This window comes from Mustela putorius, unplaced genomic scaffold (genome assembly GCF_011764305.1).
Source record: "Mustela putorius furo isolate JIRA1106 unplaced genomic scaffold, ASM1176430v1.1 tig00000127_pilon_pilon_pilon, whole genome shotgun sequence".
Taxonomy (NCBI): Eukaryota; Metazoa; Chordata; class Mammalia; order Carnivora; family Mustelidae; genus Mustela; species Mustela putorius.
The window spans coordinates 11,180,858-11,195,891 of record NW_025421288.1 but is presented as its reverse complement, the minus strand read 5'-3'; the positions used below and the strand labels follow the sequence as shown (position 1 = coordinate 11,195,891).

The 15,034-nt window shown below is 62.5% G+C and overlaps 2 protein-coding genes across 3 annotated transcripts; both read left to right on the top strand.

Annotated features, from left to right (window-relative positions):
* The first annotated feature begins 220 nt into the window (after positions 1 to 220).
* Positions 221 to 7,408, top strand: BRMS1 (BRMS1 transcriptional repressor and anoikis regulator). The gene is made up of 10 exons (XM_013060023.2): positions 221 to 335; positions 3,054 to 3,199; positions 3,283 to 3,373; positions 3,531 to 3,658; positions 3,840 to 3,919; positions 4,016 to 4,112; positions 4,686 to 4,778; positions 5,872 to 5,936; positions 6,474 to 6,513; positions 6,880 to 7,408. Exons 2-10 carry the CDS (start codon positions 3,061 to 3,063, stop codon positions 6,885 to 6,887), a joined length of 741 nt encoding a protein of 246 aa, XP_012915477.1. The 5' UTR covers positions 221 to 335; positions 3,054 to 3,060; the 3' UTR covers positions 6,888 to 7,408.
* A 136-nt stretch (positions 7,409 to 7,544) lies between these two features.
* Positions 7,545 to 14,675, top strand: RIN1 (Ras and Rab interactor 1). Of its 2 annotated transcripts, XM_045065333.1 has the most exons (11): positions 7,545 to 8,501; positions 8,656 to 8,836; positions 8,968 to 9,082; positions 9,178 to 9,250; positions 9,396 to 9,487; positions 9,624 to 10,361; positions 10,539 to 10,844; positions 11,158 to 11,289; positions 11,458 to 11,609; positions 12,497 to 12,976; positions 13,030 to 14,675. In XM_045065333.1, the coding sequence occupies exons 1-11, from the start codon at positions 8,416 to 8,418 to the stop codon at positions 13,042 to 13,044; spliced, it is 2,370 nt and encodes a 789-aa protein (XP_044921268.1). In that variant the 5' UTR covers positions 7,545 to 8,415; the 3' UTR covers positions 13,045 to 14,675. The 2 variants fall into 2 exon arrangements, with proteins under 2 accessions (XP_044921268.1, XP_044921261.1); XM_045065326.1 differs by having other exon boundaries at positions 12,497 to 14,675.
* The last annotated feature ends 359 nt before the right edge of the window (positions 14,676 to 15,034 follow it).

Genomic DNA, 15,034 nt, shown 5'->3' with positions numbered 1-15,034 from the left:
GGGGGGACCGGAGTAGGGGAAGGCGGGGGAGGAGCTGCGGCCCAAGGGGCGCCGACCGCAAAGCAAGGAAACCACAAGGGTCTTGCGCGGCTGCTGAAGGCCGGCTTGAATGTCGGCCGGTTGCTATGGAGACCGACCCCGCGGTATCCCAGCATGCCTCGCCCCAGCTGTCCAATTGTGAGCTCGGCGACGGGCGCCTCCTGATAACGTATGCGGAAGTGCGGCGGGCCCCGCCTCCCGGAGCTGAGAGGAGGGCGCGACGTTTCCGGGAGCCCGGCAGCCGCGGGCACCTCTCAGGGAGTTTCCGACGTCAACCCGGAGGCCCCTTCCCCGCGGTGCGTAATGCTCCTCAGGGCACCTAGTTCGGCGTCTCTGGCCAGTCGGTCGGAGCTGGCCCAGGGAGGGCCGAAGCGGAGACTTAACCGGCCGGACGCGTGCGGCGCCGCGGGCCCGCTGCTGGCCGCCGAAGAGCCAGTGACTCCCCGGCCCGCGGCGCCGGCGCGGACGGGAATGGAACGGGGCGGGAGGGTCCTGCCGCGCGGCCCCGCGGCGCGTAGGGATCTGGATTGGCTTTCTCTAGGGAGAAGAAGCGGCCTTCCGTGGAGGTCTGCCCTGGAAATGCTCACTTTCTAAAAACATAAATTGCCTATGTTCCGCGCCTTACAATTTCCTTTTCCATCCTTTACCCCTTGCGATCTTTACAACACTCAGAGTAGCGGTGTTTATCCTCCTTTTGCGCCCGGGGTAAGGAGGGGAGGTTGTGACTTAATTTTGCTCACTCAGTAGAGTTAGAGACATCTGGAGACAAAAGTAAATATGTATTTAACAATGAAGAGGAATTGCAAATTGGCCAAACTGCAGCAACTCAGTCTTGAGAACGGGGAAAAATGAGGCTGGTTTGGAGAACTGAGGTTTTCAGGTCAGATTCAGATCAGCTGTGAAACCCTTGAGGAATGCGACTAAGCCGACTAAGCCTCGCCTTGAGCCAGTTATTTTACATAACTCGAATTGTGTTAAGAAGAGTTAACAGAATACTTAAGGTTTGCAACCACTGCAGGGTCCTGGGGCAACCAAGAAGTACAAAGCCTGCCTGAAAAAGTGCTTTGTTTCGTTTGTATTTGTGGCAGCACATCGGCAGGAGAGGGTTAGGCAGACAAATGGAAAACGGGCAATTAGAGAGGAAATGTAAACACATAGGGCTTCCTGGAGGGAGCGGCATTTACACTGATCTGAAGGTCTACAGAACTGGACCCAGAGAGGTTGGAAGAGCATCGCAGTGAAATCAAGCCTCCGGTAGGTGGAGAGATTGACTATTGGCAGGACCATTTAGTCTTCCTCTTAAATGATCTCTTGGCAGCATTTGGCACAGTCACGGTCCTTCTGTCTGAAGTTATTTCTCCCCACGACTGAGTTTCTCTTCTTCCGCCTCTTGCTAATTTCCTTCTCCTTTGCTGGGCTTTCATCACCTGCCCCTTTGGTGGCCCTGGGAGTCCATCCTGGACCTCTTCTCAGTCCACACATTCTGCCCTGCTGGTTCCACTGGCCTCTCCCATGGCCTGAAGAACTCTCTATATGCCAGTGACAGATATCTGCCGCCCACATTTCTCTCTGAGGCTTAGACTCATGTGCCCCTTCTCTCATTTTGGAGTCTGTGCACACACTCTTCACTCTGCTTGGAATGTTCCCTCCCCAGCCATCTCCAGTCCTCTGTCTGAGCTCTCCATGGTGATGCTGCGGCAAGGATCTCCCTCTGCAAACCTTCACTGTTGGAGCAAGCTCCGGGTTCCAGTTAAACGCCTCTCCCAGACACTGTTGGAGCAAGCTCCGGGTTCCAGTTAGACGCCTCTCCCAGATACCACCCCCCCGCCCCCGTCTTAGCCCTTCTCACACCACAGTACTGTCCGCTGCTCTGCCTCTCCCAGGAAGCTGTACATTCCTTAAAGTCAGAGACTGGCTCTGCCCTGTCATGCCCCGTCGTGCCCAGCATCTCCTGTACTGTCTGAAGGAACCTGGCATGTGTTAGGTATTTAATAAATCTTAGATGAGTATATAAAAGAAAGAATGACTAATAGAGGTGCCTGGGTGACTCAGAGGGTTAAGCCTCTGCCTTCAGCTCAGGTCATGATCCCAGGGTCCTGGGATCGAGCCCCGAATCGGGCTCTCTGCTCAGCAGGGAGCCTGCTTCCTCCTCTCTCTTTCTCTCTGCTTGCCTCTTTGCCTGCTTGTGATCGCTCTCTCTGTCAAGTAAATAAATAAAATCTATAAAAAAAAGAAAGAAAGAATGACTGATAGTGTTCAACTAAGGGAAGCAGGAAAAAATACTGGCATTGGGCGCCAGAAGGTTATCTGCTGCCACAGGACTCACATCAGCCGAGGGTGACGATAGAGAAATGGAACAGAACATCTGGGAGATGAAAGGGTGGGAACAACCAGAGCCTTGAAAAGCGTAGCTGGGAGGTGGGAAATGGAGGGTAGTTAAATGGAATGGGGCAAGGTTTTGCGTTTCTGCTATTTCTAAATACCTCTAAAGTTTTGTGGGCAGGAGCTGGAGTGTTGGAAAACAGTGGAGGTGGGGGTGCTGGTAGCCTGAGGCTCCAGAGAAAAGAGAAGGACATGGGGGGTGACCCAGAGCTCAGGGAGACGGGAAGGGAATGGCAGAATGTTCTCGGGAAGAGAAGTGGAGGGCCTTCCCAGGGGACGAGCAACAGGAAGGGGCGGAGAGGAGGTTGGAAGGGTGTACTTGAGGATTGACTATGAGATGGTGGAGTCAAGGAGCTGCCCCAGTCCTCAAGTCTGTGTGGGGCCTTAAACGCCCCAATCACAAGTGTATGTCCAGTCCCCGAGGCAGTGGGGACCCCACCCTTGGTGTTTCCCATCGTAAAGACCATCGCCTTGGTGAGCATTCCCCACCCTGGGATGAGCAATAACGTCCCAGGACGTGAGCATTTCCATGGTTCCCAGGCCTCAGGGAGATGTGCGCACGGGGCTTGGCTTGACTCCCCGCATGGCCACTTCCTGCTCACGATAGGCGATGGCTCCCCTCCATCTCCCAGAGCCCAGATGCCCGTCCAGCCTCCGAGCAAAGACACAGAAGAGATGGAAGCAGAGGGTGACTCGGCCGCCGAGATGAACGGGGAGGAGGAAGAGAGTGGGGAGGAGCGCAGCGGCAGCCAGACGGAGTCCGACGAGGAGAGCTCAGGTGAGGCCCCCCGCGGGCCCCCGCGCACCCCCACGGGCCCGCCCTCTCCTCAGCAGCCAGCGCTGACCGGCCTCTTGTCCCAGAGATGGACGATGAGGACTACGAGCGGCGTCGCAGCGAGTGCGTCAACGAGATGCTGGACCTGGAGAAGCAGTTCTCGGAGCTAAAGGAGAAGTGAGCGTGGGGTGTCTGGGCCTGTGTCTCCCGGGGCACCCTGGGCGTGGGGGCGCGGAGGCAGCGGGCCAGTGCGGGGCAGGGGCGTCTGAGGACCTGCCGAGCGGGACCGGCCACGTGCTTGAGGGACACACATGCTCTGCCTCTTCCCTCCCAGGTTGTTCAGGGAGCGGCTGAGTCAGCTGAGGGCGCGGCTGGAGGAAGTCGGGGCTGAGCGGGCTCCTGAGTACACAGAGCCTCTGGGGGGCCTGCAGCGGAGCCTCAAGATCCGCATTCAGGTGGCAGGTCTGTGGGCCGTCCTGTGCGCTGGGGCGGTCCCCGGGCCTCCCCTCTCTGCCTCTGCCGGAGCCCAGGGCTCTCTGCTCCCCGCTCTTCCCTTCCCTGCCAGGCCCGGCTCCTGGCTTCCTATCTGGGACACCCAGGTCCCTGGCCAAGGCGGACTTCCCGTCTCCCTTCCCCGCTGTAGGGATCTACAAGGGCTTCTGTCTGGACGTGATCCGGAACAAGTACGAGTGTGAGCTGCAGGGAGCCAGACAGCACCTGGAGGTGAATGTGCCCGGGTGGAGGGAGGGGGGGTTGGGGGACAGCGGAAGTGGCTTGTCCCCACCGCCCCATGAGCCTGAGCGGCCCCAGCCCTTCCAGAGTGAGAAGCTGCTGCTGTACGACACGCTGCAGGGGGAGCTGCAGGAGCGGATCCAGAGGCTGGAGGAGGACCGCCAGAGCCTGGACCTCAGCTCTGGTGAGGCTGCCCTCGGCGCCGCGCTCTCTGTGCCGTCTCCCCGCCGCACCCCTGCTCTGCCTGCCCAGGGAGCGGGGAGCATGCCAGAGAGCTTGCTTCATGGGCTCACCGTGTGGCCCGAACGGAACCAGGCACAGAGAGGACCCTGCCCAGTGCCTGGTGCACCAGGGAGGCTCAGCAAGAGTGGGCCGCCCCCCCGCCCGCCCTGGCCCCTGCTCTCTTTCTAGAACAGGAGGTGTCGTTCTGACACCCCCACACCTACAACAGCCACGGGGTCCCCCTATGTCCGCAGCGCCTGTGTTCATGGGAGGGTCCTAGGGAAGCCGTAGTGGTCATTGGGCAGCGCCCACTGAACAGATGAAGAAACTGGTCGGACAGACGTACAGTGCCCCCCGGCCCCCCAGGCTCGCACAGCCATGCTGTCCTCGGGCCCTGACCTCCGCTTCTAAGCCCCCCGGTCCCTGGCTCTCTCCACCAACCTGGGCGGGAGAGGAAGGGGAGGGGCTGGCTCCAAGGGCAGGGTGTCCTGGGCGGACCAGCACCTTGATCCTGACTCTGGCTTTGGGGGCCCAGAGTGGTGGGACGACAGACTGCGCGCCCGAAGCAGCACAAAGGCCTGGGACTGCCTGCCGGCCAGCAAGAGGAAGAAGGCTCCTCTCGTCTCTGGTATCCTTCCCCCGACGGCGGCCTGAGTCTGACATCACTGGGGTTAGCTCCAGCCCCAGGAGGGGGTGGAGGCTCGTGGAAGGCGGAGTCACGCCCGACACATGAGCTGACTCCCGCTGTCGGGAATTTTCTAAGGCCCTGGGTCTCTGCCGGGCTGTGTGGACCATAGAGAAAGAGCAGTGCCCCCTCACGGAGTCCCTTAGCTTCCTGAGCGAAGTCTCCTTTGAGGCTCTTCTGGCTTTCCCACACCAGCCCGGGCAGGTCGCAGACTTTCCCATTGCCACGTGCCTCCCCCGCCTGCTCTCACTTTCCACCCGCTTCTCAGAAAGTCGTGCTGCCTGTCTGTGCCTGGTCACGGCTTGCCTCACCTCCTCTGTGAAGCCTCTCCTGGTTTCCTCGCAATGGCGATAGCTTCTCTGTCTTCTGCACCCCTGCGTCCTAACCCGGGACACCCTCATCCCATACACAGTTGCCCCCTGCCCACCGCTGCAGCCCGGGGCCTGCTGAGCCCTCATCCCTCCTGGCAGCGTCCGGCACATGCAGAACAGAATCTGCACGCCCTCCACCCCCACGCCCGGGTACTCCGGCCATCAGACGCTCGGGACCCGGCCGCCTGGTGATGGCTGTCGCATCAGGCAGGGAGGGAAGCATCCAGGCTGCAAGGACTTGAGGGGTGAATGGGGGGCAAGGGCGTGGGGACATCAGGTACAGAGCCCGGGGGGAGTGGGAGTCGGGGGAGTGGAGAGCACCGGAGGGTTGATTCCCGGATGGAAGGAACTGAGGTTTGTGTGTGTAGAAGGGACAGGAAGGGACAGGGAATCGAAGGAGCAAGCTCCCTGCGTGGCTGGGCTGGGTTTTCACCTCCTGACCTTTACACTGGAGAGACGATGAAGGGGGAGCAGAGGGGAGGTGGGGTGAGGCTTAGTTCCCGCCCACAGACTTGTGAAGGGGCCACAACAGGCCCAGCCTTAGGAACCTGGGAGCCAAGAGGTGGGAGGCAGAACCTGAGCTCCCACCGGGGTCCTCAGCCCCCTCCCCGCTGTGACACCTGTTCCCTCTACCGGGCTTCTTGCTTCCTTGACCTCTGTCACAGGTCCTTACATTGTGTACATGCTGCAGGAGATCGACATCCTGGAGGACTGGACGGCTATCAAAAAGGTGCGGCCAGGGCCCCTGCTTCCCCGCACGGGTCCCCATCCCTGACACCAGCTTTGGTCTCTGCGGTCTCACCACACCTGGGCTTCCTGAGGGCCTGGGAGCCCTGCTCGCCCTCAGCACCTCCTGCCTTCAGCCCAGGTTCCCTGGCATTGGCCTTTCTTAGACAGAGAGGGAGAGAATGTGTTTGCACGTGCGAATGGTGTGGTGGGGGGAGCGGGGAGTGCAGAGGGAGAGAGAGAATCCCAAGCAGGCATCATGCCTAACAGAGCCCGATGTGGGGCTCGAGCTCTTGACCCTACTGAGCTGAAACCTTGAGGCTTAACCGACTGATGGCTTAACCCAGGTGCTGGCCTGAGACTTCCCATAGGAGGGACCTTTCAATCTGTGTCAGCCCCTTTCTCCTTCCGGGGCAGGTTTTGATGGGATGGGAGGCACCGACCCAGCAGCGTCCCTACCCCAGAGAAACTAATGTGGAAGAGGCTGCTTGCCAAGCTGGAGGCAGGCTCTCAGGGGGCGCTTTTCTTCTTACCCACCCAGGCTAGAGCAGCTGTGTCCCCTCAGAAGAGAAAAGCAGACGGTAAGACCCACAGGGGTTGTTCCTCCTCCTGCCCCCGCCCCCAGCCCAGCATCCTCGGAAAGAGCCCAGAGAGAGACAAGGGTTATGTCCGATCAGTGGCCCCCGTTAGAATGGTTGGCGTTTGGGGGTTTGGGCAGCCAGAGCCGGGATGGCGATAGAGAATCTCTAGGTCGGTAGGGCTGGGGGATGAAGCTTCCCCCCCAACCAGGCCTGGGTAGGGGGCGCAGGAATGCTGGGCCCATGCTGAGGGCTGTGGAGCTGCCCTGGGCCACCCCGAGGCCGGCCTCTCAGCCCCGACAGGCAGTGGTGTCCCCTCTTGGTTCAGCTTATCACCTGCAGTGCTCTCCGCTTTTGGCATTCCCTCAGGACCGTGACCTTGCCATTCAGAGCCAGGGGGCCCCTTGGAGCAACTGGCCGCAAAGCCAGGATCCACATTTTCCTGCTGTGAGAAGGCAGACTGACAGGGTCTGTCCAGCCAGCTCCCCGGTACTGCTGGTGGATCTTCCCCTCCAGCCATCACTGGTCCGGACTCCTCTGCCCTCCTCGGGGGGCCTGCACAGCTGTGGCCCAGAGCTGCCCTAGCCAGGCCAGACTGTCTCCTCCGTCCCCAGCGCGTGCACTGGCGCCCCCTCCCAGAGGGCAGCCTCCTCCTCCCACAGAGAAGGTGGGGCTCCTCTTACACCAAAGCAGCATCCTTCCTGATGACCTTGGACCAGTCACTGAGCAGGGCCCCATTTCGTGGGAACTCTGAGCCAGACATCATATTTTGGGGGGCCTGTCTTTTCTGGCTGCTGTTGGAGGTGAGAAGGCATGTTCCCCAGGTCTTCTCAAGGAGGTTCTTGGTGTCTCCCAGATTTCAGGGACTGGAATTAAAACCTTTCCTGGGACCTCGGTATGAGCTGTGTGTGTCTGATTTACCTTGCAAGAGAATCAGGGCTCCCCCAGGGAGTGCCTGAGTCAGGCGGGCTCTTCCTGGAGTCCCCGGTAGCTCCCCTCACTAGCAGGCAGGAGCCAACCTACTCTTGAGTTAGGGCAGAGGGAGGGAAGGGGGGACTCGCCCACCACACCTCCCAGGGGGCGGGGAGTGAGCCCTGGCTGAACGAGACTCCTGAGCAAAGTTTGAAGCAACATGTGGCACAGGCAGACCATGTGTCCCCGCCTGTGCTTGGAGACTGGGTCATGTCTGCGCCTGCCCCAGTCACTTGGCAGGTTGGTAAGGCAGGCTGGGGGGGGGCCTGCACGTGTACGAGGCAGCTGGCACGGGGCGCTGACGACCTCACAGCCAAGCTCCCCCCCGTTGAGCACCGAGTGTTAGAACCACCCCCAGAACCTCAGTTAAGCAAGGGGGTTAGTTTCCATGGAGACACAGCATCCTCTCTCCATGGCAACCTGAAGTCCCAACACCCAAGGTAGGCTCAAGAATGAGTCATCCGGGGCTAGTAGGGGGTGCCCCCCCCACCCCCGCTGACCCCAGGGCCTCGCACAGATGAGCAATTGACCAGCAGACTTAAAGGTGCGGGGGTGTGTGGGGGGGTAAACTTGGGCCTGTGGGGGCCCAGATGGGCCCTGCTTAACCCCTTCCCGCTTGCTCGTGTGCTTTGAGGAGGCCGGTAAGGCTTCCAGGCGCACCGTGGGGCGGGGGCTGGCCCCGCAGCTGGGGCTCTCGGAGTGGCGCTTGCACGGATGGGATCCCTGGCCCCTGAGACGGGGCCCAGAACTGAGGATTCCGGGCTTGGCCCAGGCCGAGTGGACACCCAAGAGTTAACTGGCGGGGCGTGACAGGGCGAACCGCCCTCAGGAAGTGTTACTCACCGCCGGGAATGTGAGCGCTCCTGCCTCGGGGGCTGGATTTTCTTCCAGAGTCCTGGGAGAAAGCGTGAGAGACCCAAGGCGCTCTCAGCCATGGAAAGCCCCGGGGAGCCAGGAGCTGGGCCTCTCGGAGCCCCCAGCCTGTCCAACTTCGCACCTGGGCGCCCGGAGAGAGAAAAGTTCGTGAAGTTGGAAGGGCAGCCTGGTGGGGCAGGGGAGGGGTGGCAGAGCAGGGCCTGCCCCAGGGCCCAGGAGGGGGAGAGAGCGGAGCAAGGGCCCCCCCGCCCCGCCTGCCACCCCCGCCACCCCCTCAAGTCTGCCGCCCACCCCTAGGCCCGTGGAGGACCCCCCCTACGACGTGCCTGGAGCCGGCGGGCGGCCGGCGGGCAGGCCCCAGCGGCCGGGGCGCAGCGTGAGCCTGCGGGAGCGCCTGCTGCTCACGCGGCCGGTGTGGCTGCAGCTGCGGGCCAACGCCGCGGCCGCGCTGCACGTGCTGAGGACTGAGCCCCCCGGGGTGAGTCATGGCCCTGAATCCGGACTGGCCGGCGGGGGACGGCGGCGGCGGCGGTTGCGGGGTGTGGGGGAGAGAGAGAGAGAGAGGCCAGAGGCAGAGGTTCTGAGCCCCGGACCCCTGTCCCTTTGCAGACGTTTCTGGTGCGGAAATCCAACACTCGCGGGTGCCAAGCCCTGTGCGTGCGGCTGCCCGAAGCCAGTGGCCCCTCCTTTGTCTCCAGCCACTACATCCAGGAGAGCCCTGAGGGTGAGCTGGACTGGCCTGGGGGGAAGGGGCTGGAAGCAGTCAGGGCCGGGCGCAGGGGTGTTTCCCAGAGAACAACCACACTTCCCATCTCTCAGGCGTCTCCTTGGAGGGCTCAGAGCTCATGTTCCCAGACCTGGTCCAGCTCATCTGCGCCTACTGCCACAGCCGGTGAGCCTGGCCGCAGGGTGCCTGGTGTCCTCTGGTCCCGGCTCCCTGGGACAGTCTGTTTTCCCAAGCCCTGCAGGTCCTGTCAGCCCCCAGAGCCCTGAGCATCCCCTCACCCCTGGCTTTCTGTTTCCCTCTCTGGCCTCAGGGACATCCTCCTCCTCCCGCTCCAGCTCCCCAGAGCCATCTGCCAGGCAGCCACCCACAAGGAACTGGAAGCCATCTCCCATCTGGGCATTGGTAAGGGCTCTTCAGCTTCCCATTGCACCGATGGACAAGCTGAGGGCAAGAAACAAAGTGAAGGCACGCGGGCACATGGCCTGAGCCTGTGCCTTCTTTTGGGCACCTGACACCCCAACTGGTTTCTCCTCCCTAGAGTTCTGGAGCTCCTCCCTCAACACCAAGGCCCAGCCGGGCCCGTCTGAAGGCCAGCTGCTGCCCCGGCTGAAGCCCCGGTCCCCACAAGAGCTGGACCAGGGCACGGGAGCCGCCCTGTGCTTCTTCAATCCCCTGTTCCCAGGGGACCTGGGCCCCACCAAGCGGGAAAAATTCAAGAGGAGCTTCAAAGTGCGTGTGTCCACCGAGACCTCCAGCCCTCTGTCACCACCTGCCGTGCCACCTCCCCCGGTCCCCGTGCTGCCAGGTGCAGCCCCCAGCCAGACAGAAAGCTTCCCCCCTCACCAGCTTCTGCAAAGGGAGAGCTCAGTGGGGTACCGTGTGCCAGGGGGCCCCAGGCCCAGCCTCCCACCTCTGCCCTCCCTCCAGGAGGTAGACTGCGGCTCTCCCAGCAGTTCAGAAGAGGAGGGGGCGCCGGGGTCCCAGGGAAGCCCAGCGACCTCCCCTGGCCTGGGCCGCCGGCGGCCCCTGCTTCGGTCCATGAGTGCGGCCTTCTGCTCCCTGCTGGCGCCCGAGCGGCAGGTGGGCCGGGCCGCCGCGGCCCTGGTGCAGGACCGACACACGGCTGTGGGCCAGCTGATACAGGACCTACTGACCCAGGTGCGGGCTGGCCCTGCACCCCGGGAGCTGCAGGGCGTCCGAGAGGCACTAACCCGGGCACGGGCCATGCTGAGCGCGGAGCTGGGTCCTGAGAAGCTGCTGCCTCCTGAGAGACTGGGTGAGACCCGGGGCGCTCCGCTGGGCTCTCCGGAGCGCTAGTTCTTTCTGCTCCCCACCTCTCTCCGGCTCTTCTCCTGTCTCACGGAGATTCCCCCCAACTTGCATCCCTCCCTGCCTACAGCCCCCCTCCACGGGCGCCCCAGTTCCCCTGACCCTGCCCGCCTCTCCCCTGCAGAACATGCCTTGGAGAAGTCGCTGCATCGCTCCGTGCTCAAGCCTCTCCGGCCCATCCTGGCGGCCCGCCTGCGGCGCCGGCTCTCCGCCAATGGCTCCCTGGGCCGCCTGGCCGAAGGCCTGCGCCTGGCCCGGACCCAGGGCTCTGGAGCCTTTGGGGCCCACGTGAGCCTGCCCTCCCCGGCCGAGGTGGAACAGGTTCGCCACAAGCTGCTGCAGCTGCTCCGGGCCTACTCGCCCAGCGCCCAGGTCAAGCGGCTCCTGCAGGCCTGCAAGCTGCTCTACACAGCGCTGAGGACCGAAGCGGGTACGCCCCCTCCTTCTGCTGCCCAGCGGCCCCTGCCCGGTCAGAGGCAGGCCCCCCAGAGATCCCATACTGGTGCGGCAGACTGGGAAATGGGCCCAACCTTCCACAGACGGTGCAACTGAGGCCCAGAGAGTATAGAGTGTCCTCCCCAGGCTCTCCGCTCCCCCACCCCGCTCCCGTCTGTGGTCACCGTAGAGACCGCCTCCCCCAAGGCCCGGCAGGTGGAGGGGAGGGTCACTGTCCGAGACACGGGGTGGACACCAACCCTGGGGCCCGAGCAGAGTCTGAAGCTTCCTTCTCTGCTGCCCCACAGGGGAGGCCGCGGGGGCAGATGAGTTCCTCCCGCTGCTGAGCCTTGTCCTGGCCCAGTGCAACCTTCCCGAGCTGCTGCTGGAAGCTGAGTACATGTCGGAGCTGCTGGAGCCCACCCTGCTCACCGGAGAGGGTGAGGGAGCCCCTCCGCGCGCCACCGCCCTGGGTGCGGGGGGGGGGGGGGGGAGGGCGGGACTGGGCCGCTTAGGGGCTGCATAGCCCCAGGAAGGTGGCGGGGCAGGGGCATGGCAAAGCATCACCTGTCCTCAGCCCGAGCTGCATTCTTCCCCTTGTGTCCCAGGCGGTTACTACCTGACCAGCCTCTCCGCCAGCCTGGCCCTGCTGAGTGGCCTGGACCAGGCCCACTCCGCGCCCTTGAGCCCCTCACAGGAGCTGCAGCGCTCCCTCAGCCTCTGGGAGCAGCGCCGCCTGCCGGCCACCCACAGCCTCCAGGTACGGGGCCTCCCCGTCAGTCGCCTGAACTGCCCCGGCCAGGGGCGCAGTGGGGGTGGCGTCGGGGTTCTGGCATCATCCTGCGCGGTCCCCTCCTTTTCCTAGAGAGACCCAGCAGGGGAGAGAAGCAGCCCCCTGTGTGGACTCCACGCCTCGCCTTCCTCGAGAGGGCATGTTCCGTGTGCTCTAGGGGCTCAGCCCTGCCGCTTCAAAGAAACTCGGCCTTAGGACCATTATTATCCCATTTTACAGATGAGGAAACAGAGACGTGACACGGAGGGGGAAAGGGACGCAGGGGGCAAACTCACACCCCAAATCCTGGCTTCTAGCGTTGACCCCCGACTCCGTGGGGCTCTGCCCTCGCCCGGAGTGAGGCTCCCCGCCCATGCTCCCCGCAGCCTCCTCTCCATCCAGCCCAGGGACCCTCCCCAGCCTCGGTGAGGACTTTAGACCCTGAAGCCAGATGTCGGCTTCACATCCTGCCTCAGCTACTTTCTGTTTGCAGGCGTGGGGCACCTTACATAGCCGCTGTGTGCCTGGCTACCCTCACCTATAAGCGGAGGCAACGGGAAATGTCTCCTGGGGCCGATGTGTGGATGAGATGAGCGAATGCAGGACGGGCGCTTGGGCCCGGGGAGGCCCCGAGGAGGGCTGGCAGGCGCTGGACAGCCGCTGGGGCCATCCTCCTGCAGCTCTAACCCACCAGCCAAGGCAGACCTCACCTTTCCGCAGCTCCCTTTATCCAAAAAGTTTTCGTCACTCAGTTCTACCCCCGGATTTATACCCCGCGCCCCGTCCCTGCAGAGCCTACCCTGGGACCTCAAGCTGTATAGCCAGAGACGGAGCAGGCAGGACTGAGCTCTGGCTTCGCTTGTCTTCCTGCACAGTGCCTCCTCCGAGTAGCCCACCAGGACCCCAGCAGTGGCTGCACCTCCAAGACCCTGGCTGTGCCTCCAGGGGCCTCGATTGCCACCCTGAACCAGCTCTGTGCCACCAAGTTCCGAGTGACCCAGCCCGACACGTTTGGCCTGTTCCTGTACAAGGAGCAGGGCTACCACCGCCTGCCCCCCGGAGCCCTGGCCCACAGGCTCCCCGCCACCAGTTACCTTGTCTACCGCAGGGCAGAGCGGCCTGAGACCCAGGGGGCCTCGCCTGGGGCTACACCGGAGTTTGGCAGCGGGGAGCCAGAGGCGGGAGGCGGGGAGTTGGAGAAAGAGGGCCAGGGAGATGGGGACATCGGGGTCGAAGCCGGTCCTAGGGATAGCCAGGGAGAGTCTGACCCCAGTGCTGAGAGGGCCAAGGCAGGGATGGGCCAGGCCAGGGGGGCCCCTGCTCAGCCGGGGGGGCCAGAGGCTGCGGGAAGCCAGGCAGCAGAGGAGTAGCTGGAAGTGATCAGAAGGGTCATTTGGCGGGAAGCCAGGCAGCAGAGGAGTAGCCGGAAGTGATCAGAAGGGTCATTTGAGACAGAAAGCTGAGCCTGCTGGGAAGGCCTCTCCGAGCCGTCAGCCCCACCCCTGCAGGCTTCCCCACCCCAGCCACTCCTGAGTCCGCCACCGCCCCGTCCGATACTTCCCTCCGTGATCACACCTGCTGGGGTGGCGCCTGGCCTGGCCGCTACAGAATACTGGAATCAAGCTGAGTGGGTTTGAGGGACCCCAGACCCAGGGCTCAGGCCCTCTGCCTCTCGCCCTTCCCTCCCAGCTGGAGGCCAGGCAGCCGTCAGTGCTGGATGTCCCAACAGGGGACAAACCCAACAGGTGCCCCTCCCAGCTGCTGTCTTCAGGGCCGCGAAAGGCTTCACCTGTTCCTGGGTGTCACGGGCCCAGAGCCAACACGGGCCCAGAGCCCAGGCCAGCCGTAGCCCAGCTGGAGGATCAGAAGCTCCAGACTTCAGTGTCCTGGAAAGAGAGGGTGCCCTGCCTTCTCCCACAAGTCCCCCAGAGGCCAAATGGATGGTTTTGCTGCAAAGCAGAGCTCCGGCTAGAAGGAAGGAGAGAGTAGGAGGTGGGATGTTAGCGGACCACTCCTCCCAGGGTCTGTTGTGTGCATCCACCGAAGGCTCTCATCCCGCCACTCGGGGGAGATCCGAGAGATCAGGTCTGGCCCAGGGAGCACCCAGGTCCCAGTCTTTCCTCAAGGAGGGATTTTCTGCCATGCACTCTGGCATCCCAGGGGACTTGGACAGGGGAGATGGGCTTCCGAAACAGAAGGGGTGCTTGGAAACCATTTTCTCTGCACTTAACTCTTCTGGACCTCACAAGAGCTCCGCGGAAGGCTGGGCATGGCTTATTACACACTGTTTGAGAAAGTGACTCCTAAGATACCCATCGCATAGCCGGCCATTACAGCCTCCCCGCCCGAACCAGGGTGCCAGGCTCCAAATACGTGCCCTTTCTTCTAAGCCACCAATAAATTAAACCTAAAGGCCCTACAACCCCAAGTTGGGGCCCAGGGCAGGGAGCCAATGGGAGCAAAGGAAATGCCACTGATGACCACAGTGGGGTGCGCGTGGCCCAGGAAGTGGCCAGTCGGTAATTGCCAGGGGCGAGTGTGTTTCCAGGGCCAAAGCCCGAAGCGAGTTAGGTGGCCAGAGACCCTGTACTCCTGCAGCTACCAGGCAACCTGGGGTCCGTGCAGGGCCCAGCGCTGCCAGCCTTCAGCTCCCAGGTTTCGGGCAGACTCCGGAGGAATCACTCCCTGGGAAAGAACTGTCCCCTGGTGGAAGGAGGACCCCAGCCAGGCTCGGGGGTACTCCCTCAGGTGCTGACCACAAAGGGACATCATACCCCACGTGAGACAGACATGACAACTGGAAGGTAGAAATCCTGGACATTGGGATTTCCGACAGTCCAGAGACAGATGCACCAAATTTGGGCGTATCGCTCTCCAATGTGTCACTAGAGCCACCAGCAGCTCTTGCCTCCCCACTGCCACCCCCCACTCCAAGCTTCCTGCTGGCAGGGAGTCTCCCCCTTTGTATGTCCCCCTCCCTGTCTCACCCCCACCCCCCAGTGCCTTGCCCCGCGCTGGGCACTGCACCGGTGATCAATAAATGTTGTCCCCTGATTGGAGTTTGAGAAAAAAGAGTAAAGGGCAGTGAGGTGGGAAGCTGGGAGGTTAGGAGGGGGGCCTGGGTTCTGGGAACCAAACAGGATGTCTCAAGTTGAGCTCCAGAGGAAAACCTAGAACAACTGGTTGCCAGGGGCGCTCAGAGAAACCTGGATGTGGAGCTGGCCTCACGGGAACTGGGTCTGACAGAAGCTTCTGAGCCCCTTCCTTGCTGCCCTCTGCAAACCCCTCCTAACCCCCCCCTTTTTTTAAAGATTTTATTTATTTATTTGACACACAGAGAGAGATCACAAATAGGCAGAGAGGCAGGTAGAGGAAGAGGGGAGGAAGCAGGCTCCCTGCTGAGCAGCGAGCCC